The 12306-nt window shown below is 40.3% G+C and overlaps 1 protein-coding gene across 5 annotated transcripts in view; it reads left to right on the top strand.

Moving 5' to 3' along the window:
* Positions 1-12306, top strand: part of NRP1 (neuropilin 1) — a 133383-nt gene that overhangs the window by 49182 nt on the left and 71895 nt on the right. For all 5 annotated transcript variants that reach the window (XM_077808291.1, XM_077808289.1, XM_077808292.1 and 2 more), the window contains exons 4-5: positions 5994-6175; positions 11268-11495. In XM_077808291.1, coding sequence (XP_077664417.1) covers positions 5994-6175; positions 11268-11495 — 410 coding nt within the window. The remainder of the gene's footprint in view (positions 1-5993; positions 6176-11267; positions 11496-12306) is intronic.

The raw sequence follows: 12306 nt of genomic DNA, 5'->3' as shown, positions 1-12306 counted from the left end.
GAGGCTGTCAAAGTGATGGATATAGAAGTAAATTGCAAAAATACATGATGTGATTTATTTAAATATCGATCACATTGACAATTGTAAATTAGCTGTGAGATTATGGGCTGCACCTCTCTGAGGCACAGCATAGAACTTGTAGCCCAGGCAGAAGATGGGAAAGTAGCCGAAAACTCAACCTGAGCTGTTCAGGCCCTGGAGAGCCCCTTCTCCCCACAATGTAACTTAGCCTTTGGTGGGCTGTCTCAGTTATGGTAGCCACCCCACGCTGCCCTTTGGACCTCAGTGCTGCCTGGAATCTCCAAAACACTGTGTGCTGTAGCCCCAGCATGTCTTTTCTCCCCCTGAGCTCCAACCTTGGCACACACCCTATGCCAGGATTTGAAAGGGGGTCCTTGAGAGGCAGCCTTGTGGCTGTCTCCACAGTTTCTGCACCAGGGGAATTCTCTTTCACCTGGATTCTGAGCTTTTAAGGCCCCATTATTTTGGGAAGCCAGACTCATGATTTTTGGATGCTTAGGATTGATGATGAAAGTAGCTGTAGAGTTGTCTAGCAGCACTATGACAGGTAGAGAGCAGGGTGGGCTGGGTAAACCCTCCAAGATACAAAATGAGTTACGAGAGACCAGTCAATCTAGACAGAAGGCTCTGATGAAGGAAAGACTGGCGGACACTGACTGCAGGAGCCAGAAAGTGATCCTAGTTTGGGTTGTGCTTGATTTTTTTTAATGGTATTTGTTTTTTCTATTGTTGCTAATAAACTGGGATTTGGGCTAGTATCCTTGAGTTCTTGTAGTTCTTAGGCTCTGAGCTCTGGGATTCCAATTATCCTGTGTCACAGGTACCACAAGTAAATTTACAACAGTAAATTTCATACTGTTGACTATCAGTTAGTCATGGTGCAATACTTATGATGTAATGGAATTTGCAACTCTTCTATTAGTTTTCCTCTTGCTCTGTCCTTCTGTTTATCTAAAGCAGAGCTGTGTGGGTAACAAACAAAAATCTACTGATGCTGGCAAACCTCTCACTCCTCAGGGGAAAATAATTCTCAGTTATACAGGTAGTTTGACCCACTAATTATCCATCAAATAGTGGGGAGACGTGAGGGTAAGAGTTGCAAGTGCTAACAAACCTCCCAGAATGCTCAGCACTTCTCTTTATGGAGAACACCCATAACCACCTTCACAGCTCTTCTGTAACATGAATCAGTTAAGCATAAATTCTGCTTGCTTTGTTATCTTTCAAACAATCAGAGAATAACTTATAAAATACATATACATTACGGTGAATACGAACAGTCCCCCTCGCTCTCTCACACATGTAAACAATTCTGATTTGGAGACTGAAATCCAACCAAAATTTAATTGTGCCAATTCTTCACTTTTTTCCCATGTAACTCTACAGATGGTACTCTTGGTTTGCAGAGATATTTGAGCCCTTGCTGACCAAAACATTAGTGATCAGCCAATAGGAACAAAGCACAATGGGTCTCAGAATATATATATCTATGAGATGTGCTAATCTAAATTACCCGTGTCTGGTCACTCAACACTTGGTTCAAAGGGTCAAGTGGCAGAATTCTTGGGTTCAGAAGCTTTTGTATTTGTGTGTATGAGTCTGTGGGAAGAAGATTTTAAAGTAAAAGTAAAGAGATCCTGCTGCCTTAATAACAGGAAAATCTTCTGAAGCTGTGAGGAGCTTGGTACGGTAGCTGACTTCAGCAGCAGGCAATGCTTTATAGCAGTCTGTCTCTACCTTCAATAGCAAGACATGCTAGGGTGCATTTCAGGGGCCAATGACATATTCAGAAGAGGAAAAACAGAGATAAGCAGAGCACTGTAATCTCCTGTCTGAAGCTGAGAATGAAGAATTCTCCAGAAGCCGTGTTTTGTAGTTGATTACATTTCTCATTGCCCACTGCTCTTTTTTATAGGTGCTGTCTGGCTTTTTTCCTGAAGCTGTAACTCACACTTTCCAAAAAGAGAATGAGTTTCTTGAAACTCCTGTATGAATTCTTGGAGGAATTCTATATTCTCTCATCATTCTGATGAGAATTTTTCCCAGACTTTTTTTACTGAACCATAAAATTAGGACTGTCTAATAGCAGCATGTTCAGCCACTGACTTGGTGGGGAAGGCGAATGAGAGGTCTGTGCATTGCAAATGAGCAACAGAGAACCCACCCAGCCCTTCTAAGCCACAAAGAGCTTTGCTGACTGCAGTGTGAAATCTTTAACTACGGTGGAAATGGGAGAGCCCAGACAAACTTGGAGAGTCAAAAATAGGATGTTACGGGTATATTTACTGGACCTTGAGCACCTCCAAGCCAATATCCAAGTGCTACCCATGTAGGGCAGAGCTTTCCTACTTGCACTCATGCATTAACACCCTGCTTTTTCACTTAAAGCTTCAGGTAGCATTTAGCTCCATATTTATACTGACATGTCTGTGCTGTTAACGCTGCAGGACTATAACATTACAAGAAATGTTTGCCACACCACTGGCAGCAATGAATTCCCGACTGGGAGATCCAAATTTGCAAACTCAGTATTCTGGGCGCTGAGCCAAGACCGTCTGGGTGCACTGCTGAGGTGACACATTCAGTCTCCTAAGAGGGATGCCAACATACCAGCTGCATCCCTGGCACACCATTTTCTACTGACAAACTTATGGAGTGGAACTGTTACCAACTCCAGAGGGAGACGCAAGCTGCTTTCTTAGCTTCTTTGGCAGCAACAACGTTTTCAAGTTGTGACTGTGCATTCTCCTATTTACAAGGACTGTTGTTTGTGATACACTTTGCTCTCTGTTTGGTGGTATTTTGAAAAAGTGCTAAAATGACAGAATCACTTCAGTTTCCAAATATAAACCACTGTAATCCAGAGTAATTTGATCTCCATAAGCAAAATACCATACCCAAATGTACAGCAGCTCATCTGTAAAATGTAGCTTCCACTGAGGAAAAATCTAAATCCATTTGTTAGAATAAGACTTGTATTTGCCAAGCGGAAGTCAATATACTTATTGTGTAGGTCTGATCTCTAACTTTCCATCTCTAACTTGCCATCTGACCCTCACAGCTAGGTGTCTCTAATGGCCATTATTACTTTCCTAAAGTACAAGAGAGAAATCTGCCACCTAAAAACCCTTTGGTTTTCAGCAGGTCTGGATCACCCAATGCAGCTTGCACATAAATTGCAAAATCCACTAGAATCCAGCCAATTAGTATCAAAATTGTGTCACATACAGATGAAGATCAGCCAGACTACAGAGAATGAACATTGTAAATTACCATTCACTTTCTCTCATTCTGAGCTAAAGTGGAAGAGTGCAGATAAGCTATTGCATAGAGGAAGACACAAAGAGAAAGAGAGAAGATTTCATCTGAGTATCTTTTGCAGTGCATGTCAGGGGGGGAACTGGTACACAGTGTGTAGTGTTATCTCTGGCTGCATACAAGAGCCTTAGTAAAACTCTGAAAAATAATTTATATATACCTGCAATGGAAAAATATACTGTTTGTGCCCTCTGTTTGCTTCTTCATGATTTACAAAAAAGGCAAGAAATGCTTTATATAATTTAAATAAATATCCATGGGTGGGGTTCTTGATTTTACTTAGGAAATTCAGATATACTGAAGTCTAAGCTATAGTCTAACTGAAGTCTAATACTGTAGTCTAAGCTGGAAGGTTCTATGACAAACTAATGAAATGATGACAGAGAAAAGCCTTGTGATCAGCCTGTTTAAAATGCTCTCTCTCTTTTTCTTTCTCGTTAACCGTGTAACTTTGATGTTTATTGAACATTTTGGAGAAAGGATGTCTTTGTTAAAGATTCAACACCCTGAACTGTTCCATTAGATGTAAAAACTGATCATATGAATCCTCTGACACATCCCATAAGTTTTCTAGGAAGATTAAAGTTGAAATTAATGAAATATTTCTAAAGGCATAAAACAAAAAGAAAAAATCCTTCTTTTAAAACCCCCACAACCCTCAGACCTTTTACTAAATCATAAAGAGATTTTTTAAAAAGTGCACAAGCCCAATTAAAAAAAAATAACAAAATCTTTACAAGTCACCTTTTACACATGAAACATCTGTAAAAGTATCTCAAAAGGAAACATTTCCTCTTTGTATTTCCATTACTTTGAAATGGGACAGTGAAACTTACTGGCTGAGCAACTGCTACTAGAAACTTCAGGTGCACCTAAAGAAATGCAAAAAGAAAAGGAGTACCTGTGGCACCTTAGAGACTAAAAGAAATGCAGTTATCACAATATTTCACATAGGTTAATGCTTACAGTTCCATCAGTGTCAGCTTTATTTTTTACTGGATATATACCAAAGCTGGCATACAATTTTAACTGATGTGGGAATATCATTTTTAATTTAAAGAGCCTTAAGCTGGCCACTTTAACTAGTGATATCATCTTTGCAGTTATCTCATGGGACTTCATGTAAACATAAGTCATGTGCCCAAGGCAGTTTGGATCAGGGTTATTAAAAGTGACTTTGGTCATCATGAAGACATTTTTTTCTTTGACTCTAAAATTATCAGATAAAGTTTATATTATTGCTTTTTTCAGCCATTTCTGGTATATTAATATGTCTCAGGACATTTCAATGCACATAATAGAAGAATAAAAGGCTAAAGCAAATTAACTGCATCATTTTAATGTCAATTGTTGTAAGATATGAAACTTAAATGAAATTGTCTGGCTAGCAGCATCTCGATAAATAAAAAGGCAATATGGATGAGACAAAAAAATACACCACCTTAGGCACACAAAAGCTTTCCAATGTCTCAGCCTCTTTATTATTAGAAATGGGCCCAAAAAAATATGTGCATACAGAACACCACCACATTTTAGGAAAGGTTGAATCTGGTTCTGTAAGTGGCAGCTGTTCTCTGTCTCTACCAGGGGCTGACACAAATCTCCAGAATCATCCACCAATGAGCCTTTGAAATCCTTGGATCTGGGCCAAGTCCTGCAGCTCAAGGCTGTTCTTGATTATTCTTCTCTTTATAAGGCTCAGGCTTGCCTGTTGCTGAGCCCCTTTAACTCCACTGAAGTCAGCCTTGCAGAATCAGGTCCTTGAAGATGACAAATCTAGTTTAGAGGACTGAGAAACTTTGTAGCACCACTATTGTCCCCAGACAAACATTTGCTATTAATCATTATTGTACACTGATAATGTTTGCAGGAATCAAGCAGATATACAGAGGATGAGGACCTAGTCCAAAGAGTTCAGTGATCATATACTATATGAATATGAATGTTATAACAATACATTCATTTAAACCAACTCAATTCAAATATCTAAACAAGAATATGTTGAAAAAAACACTTTTGTCTGAAGGAAATCAAGTGTTATAATTAAAGTGTGGATTGTAAGATTTGCTCAGTTTCTGTCCAACTGACATGGAAAATGACAGATTTTCTGCCAGTGGTCTGGAACATAGTGGAGTTTTCAGCTAAATCAAATGTTTAGGGATTCATTTATTATTCTGTGGCCATATATTTAGAGGGTAGTGTACAGAAATCAAAGTATTGTTCATAGAGAGCGCCAGCCAAAGAGACATTTTGAATTCATAACAGAACTTCACAGTTTGAAAAGAATGCTATGCATTATGTATTGATAACACCACCATAGACAAAGGAACACAATTTAATAATACAGAATTGTGCTCATGAGATTTCCTTTTTTTTTTTTTTTTTTTTGTTAATTGGTTACTTAAGCTGACATTGTCTGCAAGCATAATGGACGCCATTCTTCCTAATAGTTCCATGTTGCCAGATGATGTCTACAGACATGATGTAGTCCATTTTAATTATTTCATTTTGCTTACATCTCTCAGCATAATGCAGTTTCCAAGCAGGCTAGCATTTTTCTTGATTATCTATGTTGTATAGCGATGGTTTCTAAATTAATTAAATCTCTTTCTTTCCTGGAAGTTAAAAGTTTCTTTCTTCCATTTATCCATCAGGTATGATTACGTTGAAGTGATTGATGGAGATAATGCAAATGGCCGCGTATGGGGAAAGTACTGTGGAAAAATTGCTCCCGCTCCTCTGGTGTCTTCAGGACCATTTCTCTTCATTAAATTTGTCTCTGATTATGAAACTCATGGAGCAGGATTTTCCATCCGCTATGAAGTTTTCAAAAGAGGTGAGTAAACTATTCATTATTATGTAGCTCATAGACCATGGTGTTTGTTTTGTTTTCATGGAAACATTGATCATAGTTCTTGAGGACAAAAGGAAGGCTATGTCTTTTGAAAAAACAAGAATTTGGTTGTAGATTAAAGTTTTATTGCTAGTGTCATCCACACACTTAAAGCAGGTTGTCAGTTGGTGTAAATTGTCATTTCTCCAGTGCATGAGCTCCAGTTGAGGATCTACACCTCTAAATCCAATCTGATAGCCTTCAGCGGCATGTTTTCTACAAAGTTGTTTATTTAGATTTTTTTTTAGTTGTTGATTTTCTTTCTTTGTGTTGACTGTCATCCTATGATGTATAACGTTTCCACCTTATCACACTGTAACCTTTGCAGTTCCTTGCTTATTTGGTTAGTGCTTTGCTCTGCATTCCCAAAAGATATCCATGGGCTCAGAATGGACCTAGCTACACATGGCCAGCAGATGATGGAAGGATCAGAATAGTGTCACTTTCAGCATTTGTTTTTTGGAGGCAGGGGAAAGAGGCAGTTCACACTGCTTTCAAGCACATCCTGGTGGCTGACTATATAAGAACTTCAGTAAAGGCTGCCAAGCATGGGCAGCTGTATGTACAGAAGAAAACATCTGGGAGAGAAACTACCCAGGATCAATAGTCTCAGCAAAAGGCCCCCACTCTGATCAGCTCATTTGCTGAGTCACGGGCTGTAGGATGGTGAGATCATTTTTGGCATACACCTTAGCTGTAGTTGGATGGAGATAGATAAATCACACATTAAGAAGCCAGGAAGCCCCAGACCAAAACTGGATAATAAAGGCATAAATACACAAACAGTGTTACTTTGTAGGAAACAAGGTTGTCTTTGACAACATAAGTATTTGGGGCTAGATTTTCAAAGTTCCCAAAGCTCAGAATTTCAAGTGCTCAATGCCCTTAAGTGAGACCCACATTTTCAAAAAGAGCTCTCATTTATGCACCTAAGTCAGGGACACATTTTTAAATGTGCTTAGCACCCAGGAGCTCCTATTGTGGCTCCAATGGCCAGATTTTCAAAAGAATTCAGCACCGAATGTGTTGAGCTCTTCTGAAAACCTGGCCACTTATTCTGGTGCCAGAATGGGAGCTGACCTACTCTGAAAATCTGTCCCTTAGATTTTTAGTGCTTGCCCCCTTCCTCTCTTTAAAAAGAGTTAAAATGCAAGTGCAAGAAAAAGCAACTGCAAAAATGACCTGTGAAACAAGCTGTTTTTGAAAGTGAACATTTTCAGATAGACACCTTTTTCATAATAGTCTAGTGACAACACAGTACACTAATAAGAATATTGCATTTATTTCCCCATGTGATCATTTAAATCTCACACTGATATGCATTAGCTGTGTTAAGGTAACATTACAAATAACATTTTATATACACAGAAGTCAGGACACTCAAAATTATGGCTCCCAAAGCAACTTTAACTCTGGTTGATGCTACATATACCTAATATTAAAGCACAAAAGTTATCACCATCTACAGAGGTGGAAAATATTACATATGTGCTAAAGGTATGAGTTACTGTTGCTGTGGGAATATGGATGTTGAATTTCCTGACTTTTGCACATTTAGTATCTCCCAGATAATGTTAAATTACTGTATATATTAAATGCATAATCTACATATTGAGTAAGTAAATAAATAAATACAATGCCAAATAAAGCCGATCAGTATATTCTATTATATAGATACCTACTAACATGGCCAACTTGACCTTATTACTCAGGCACCTGCCATAAGACATTCTTCTCAGCTCCACAGACATGAAAGGAAATTCCAGATAAAAGATCCAGACCCCAACAAATATAGCATAAATGTCATATGTGGTGCCAAGCTTCACTGCAATACACGTGGGGATAGCCATGAACAATACTTTGCTGTGCGCCTCTGAGGGCATCCCCCAACTCATTAAAGTTATGTTACCCCACCTCTATAACACAGTTAGGGCTAATTTTGAAGGTGGTATTGCGCGGGCTCTATAATCAGGGACCTGCTACTCAAATCCTAAACAGAGAGACTTACCCTCAGCAGCAGCAGCCACAGAGAAGATTCAGACACACCCCGTGCTTGGAGTCTGAGATTTTATATATGACAGGAGGATGAGCAAGGGAGTGATGTTGGGGAAGGAGGTGTTGCCTGATAGCCAGGATCTCAAACTAAGGCTTGGCCTGCACTAGAAAATTAGGTTGGTTTAACTACATCATTCAGGGGTGTGAAAATCCAGACCCCTGAAGAGCATAGTTAAGCCAACCTAATTTCCCATGTACACAGCACTAGGTTGATGGAAGAATTGTTCCATCAACCTAACTACTGTCTCTCAGGGAGGTGGATTACCTATGCCAATGGGACTCCCCGCGCCTCCCTGTCGGCCTAGGTAATGTGTCTCCACTGAAGCGCTACGGCTACAGCTGTGCTGCTGTAGCATGTTAACTGTAGACAAGCCCTAAGAAGCCAGCTGAGAGCTCTGAAATGAAGCTCTCAGCCAGGAAGGACAGGGGATCATCATGCTAAAGGACATTCCCTTTCCAGGGCTGGGCAAATGATGTGCAAGTGGGTAGCAGAGACGTCTGGTATCCTCTCTCCCTCTCTCTTTCTCTTCCTCTCTCTCACACACACACAATCACATGCACAACCTCCCCAACTCAGAACTGGCTATTCATTGGATGCCTCTGACAAAGCCCCTTATCCCTTCCTCCTCCCGCCCCCTCTCCCATATTCCCCCAGTGTGTCACTTCATGGAGTCCACTACAGCCTCAAAGCTGGTTTAACTCCTGTAGTCCCTGTGCAGGGAAAATAGAGGATCAGGATCTATGGAGGGCATATTGATGAGGGGTCTCATATGAATGAACTTTGTGCCCTTGTAGCATGTTGGTTTGAACATGCTCAAAATGAGTCAGGGTACTGCTGAGACACAGGTGTGAGGGTAAGGGCCTACCTAACACTCCTTCATCTCGCAGGTCAGGATCTGGCTCCTTATTTTTAATACCACAATAATGACAATGACTTACATTTGATATAGCACCTTTCATTTAGATTCTCGGGGGGTCATAAAGCACTTTACAGAACAAAGGCATACACAAAAAATATGGCAGCGTAATGCATCACCTGTCAGTTGAAGAGTAGCAACTATTTAACAGCAACCACAGCACTACACAACAGTGTATGAGAGGGAGTGAAGATGAATACTCTATACCATTGAAACTGAAGGGGGAATTTTAATTTTTGGTAAAATGTAATTTCCCAGACTGGAATTGGCCATGCCACTGGGGCTTCAATATCAGCATTCTTCCAAAATGTGTCATGACCCTTTTTAAAGGCCACAGGTGTTCAGGACCTGAAATTAGTATCTAATGTTTGTGTCTAATTAAGGACTGAAATAGCTGAGCTAACCCTCCAGATCTACCTATCTCCTAAATGTTGAGTTTACTCGCAGGGTTGCCAAATCAATGTGAAATTGTATGTTTTGCATCATTTTCAAAAGCACCACTTCTTATGATGTGATGGGTATTCATATACATATGTATGCAACAAGCCAGATTGTTTACAGTAAACAACTTAGGTTAAGGACTGGAAATTCTCAAAGGTTCCCTTACTGAGTTTGCTGATGACATTCTCCCAGGGAGTAGAGCATCCTCATGTGGATGAAACTGGGGGTTCAGCACCCAAAATCTGCACACTCCTCAGTTGTCATACAGCATTGATATTAGGTGACTTCTATGATGTGACCAGGGCCATCCACATGCATTTGTGTTGGCTGTTTGTTGCCTGTGGTCCTTACCTGGCTTCATGGCAAAACAGCTCCATCTGGCTTCTGCTACCAGACTCCCGAGAAAGCCGCTGTCCCCACCTTCCCCTATCCCAATCTCCATTAAATGCGGGGGCAGGGAAGCTGCTATGTTCGTGTAAACCATGCTCACTCAATGTTGTGCTCTGTCCCCCTCTAGTGATGGCTAGGCCACTTAGAGATTGATAAGCCTAAAAGAGAACTGGCTGTTTTAATACCAACAGTTGAGGCTCATGCACTAAGATCCAGATGTCTCATGTTTGGTCTCGATTGCCCACAACTCATCCAGGGGTACCAGCAGTACATTAATATGGTGAGAAAGTTGTGTAGGCAGTGCCTGAATCCCACTCTCAACACACCTGCGGAGCTGGAATCCTGTGGAAGGGTTTCTATGGGATATGAGGAATGGAGAAATATGGCCTGCCAGCAAGAGACCAGATAAGGATTTTGTCCCCTACATTTATGAAGGCAGATGCGGTGATCTGGCCTTTTATATTCAACCCATTGTCATGCTTTGCTCAACCAACAACAGTTTTTGGAACACCAAATTAAGCCAAGACTGGTACTTTGGGGAAGGTTAATGTGTCAACATTGATATTAGGTGACTTCTAGCAACACAGCCCGTAATCACACAGTTTATCATGCCTTCACTAACAGCAACACTTTACTGGTGCACCTGTGTCAACACCACTCAGAATGAGTCACTCACCCTTGGTACATGTACGAATTACCTTTCACATTTAGTTTGTCAAAGAGGCATAGGTCACATCTGGCAGAGTTACTGAGTCACTGCTCTAGGAATCTGAAACCACTACTCCCTCTACTGAATTTACTCACTCGCTTTTGTAAAACATTCTATTTCACCAATAAAAGGCTGTCAACCTTAAGATTTAAAGATTTAAGCTTGAAGGGGCTATAATTATTTCTCTGGGGCTCTGTTGAGATTTCTGCAGCTTACTCTTTCATTGTTCCCACATGACTTCGTATTTGTCATAATTTTTTTTTCTAGAGCTGGCACAAGTTTTCATATTGCTCTGCACAGATTGAAAATTGGAGATCACACAATAAATGTGAATTACATTTTAATACCTGACTATCAATAATAGGAACAAGCTGGCTGGATGATTAATACAGTGATTAAAATGAGGTGTTTCATTGAAAAGCCACTTTGCTGTTAGAAAGACAAAATGACCTAATTTGTTTTCTAGTTAACCAGCTTGCTTTGTAAGATAGTGCTAAGTTAAGTATTTTTCTTCGTCACACAGGACCTGAATGTTCCAGAAACTTTACTTCACCAAGTGGAGTGATAAAATCTCCAGGATTCCCTGAAAAATATCCCAATAGCCTTGAATGCACATACATTGTCTTTGCACCAAAGATGTCAGAGATTATACTAGAATTTGAAAGCTTCGAACTGGAACCTGATTCAAATCCTCCTGGCGGAGTGTTCTGTCGGTATGACCGATTGGAAATCTGGGATGGATTCCCCGAGGGTAAGAGAAAAATGAGCTGCAGTATATGGAATCATTACTCCACAGTGAGCTCCAGAAGGCGCATTGTCATATTTTCAAATATTGTATTACAGAGGGTCTTCATTTGAGTTAAACAAAATGAGTTGAATTTAAGGGGTGGGAAAATACACTTTAATTGCACACAATACAGCACATAACTAGCACAATACCGTGTGCATGGTGTTTTACAAACTGTCCTTAATGTCAAATAATTGGTTTAGGGTCATATTCTGCCCTCAAATACAACATGAGGAATAATGGTCTCAAGTTGCAGTGGGGGAGGTTTAGGTTGGATATTAGGAAAAACTTTTTCATGAAGGAGGGTGGTGAAGCACTGGAAGGCGTTACCTAGGGAGGTGGTGGAATCTCCTTCCTGAGAAGTTTTTAAGGTCAGGCTTGACAAAACCCTGGCTGGGATGATTTAGTTGGGGATTGGTCCTGCTTTGAGCAGGGGGTTGGACTAGATGACCTCCTGAGGTCCCTTCCAACCCTGATATTCTATGATTCTATGCAACTCCCATTAATTTCACCAAAGGCAGAACTGGGCCTTCTATGCTAAAATAATTTAGACACTTATTGTGCACCCAAACTTTGAGCACTAATTCAGAGGGTACATGAGTATTATATGATGATACCCTGCAGTTTGCTGCTGCTGTTGCCTTGAGTTTACTGGAGTTTAACATCAAGTTTCCCTGAGATTGAGTACTTCCCCTTAGGGTGCACACATCAGAACTTGACAGTCCTTAGGAATCATACAAGCAGTAATGTGCAACCAACTGTTCTTGATGCCTTT

The sequence above is a fragment of the Eretmochelys imbricata genome, chromosome 2, assembly GCF_965152235.1.
Source record: "Eretmochelys imbricata isolate rEreImb1 chromosome 2, rEreImb1.hap1, whole genome shotgun sequence".
NCBI classification, from domain to species: Eukaryota; Metazoa; Chordata; order Testudines; family Cheloniidae; genus Eretmochelys; species Eretmochelys imbricata.
Note: the sequence above shows the minus strand (reverse complement) of the source record. Positions and strands in the feature narration are given on the sequence as shown.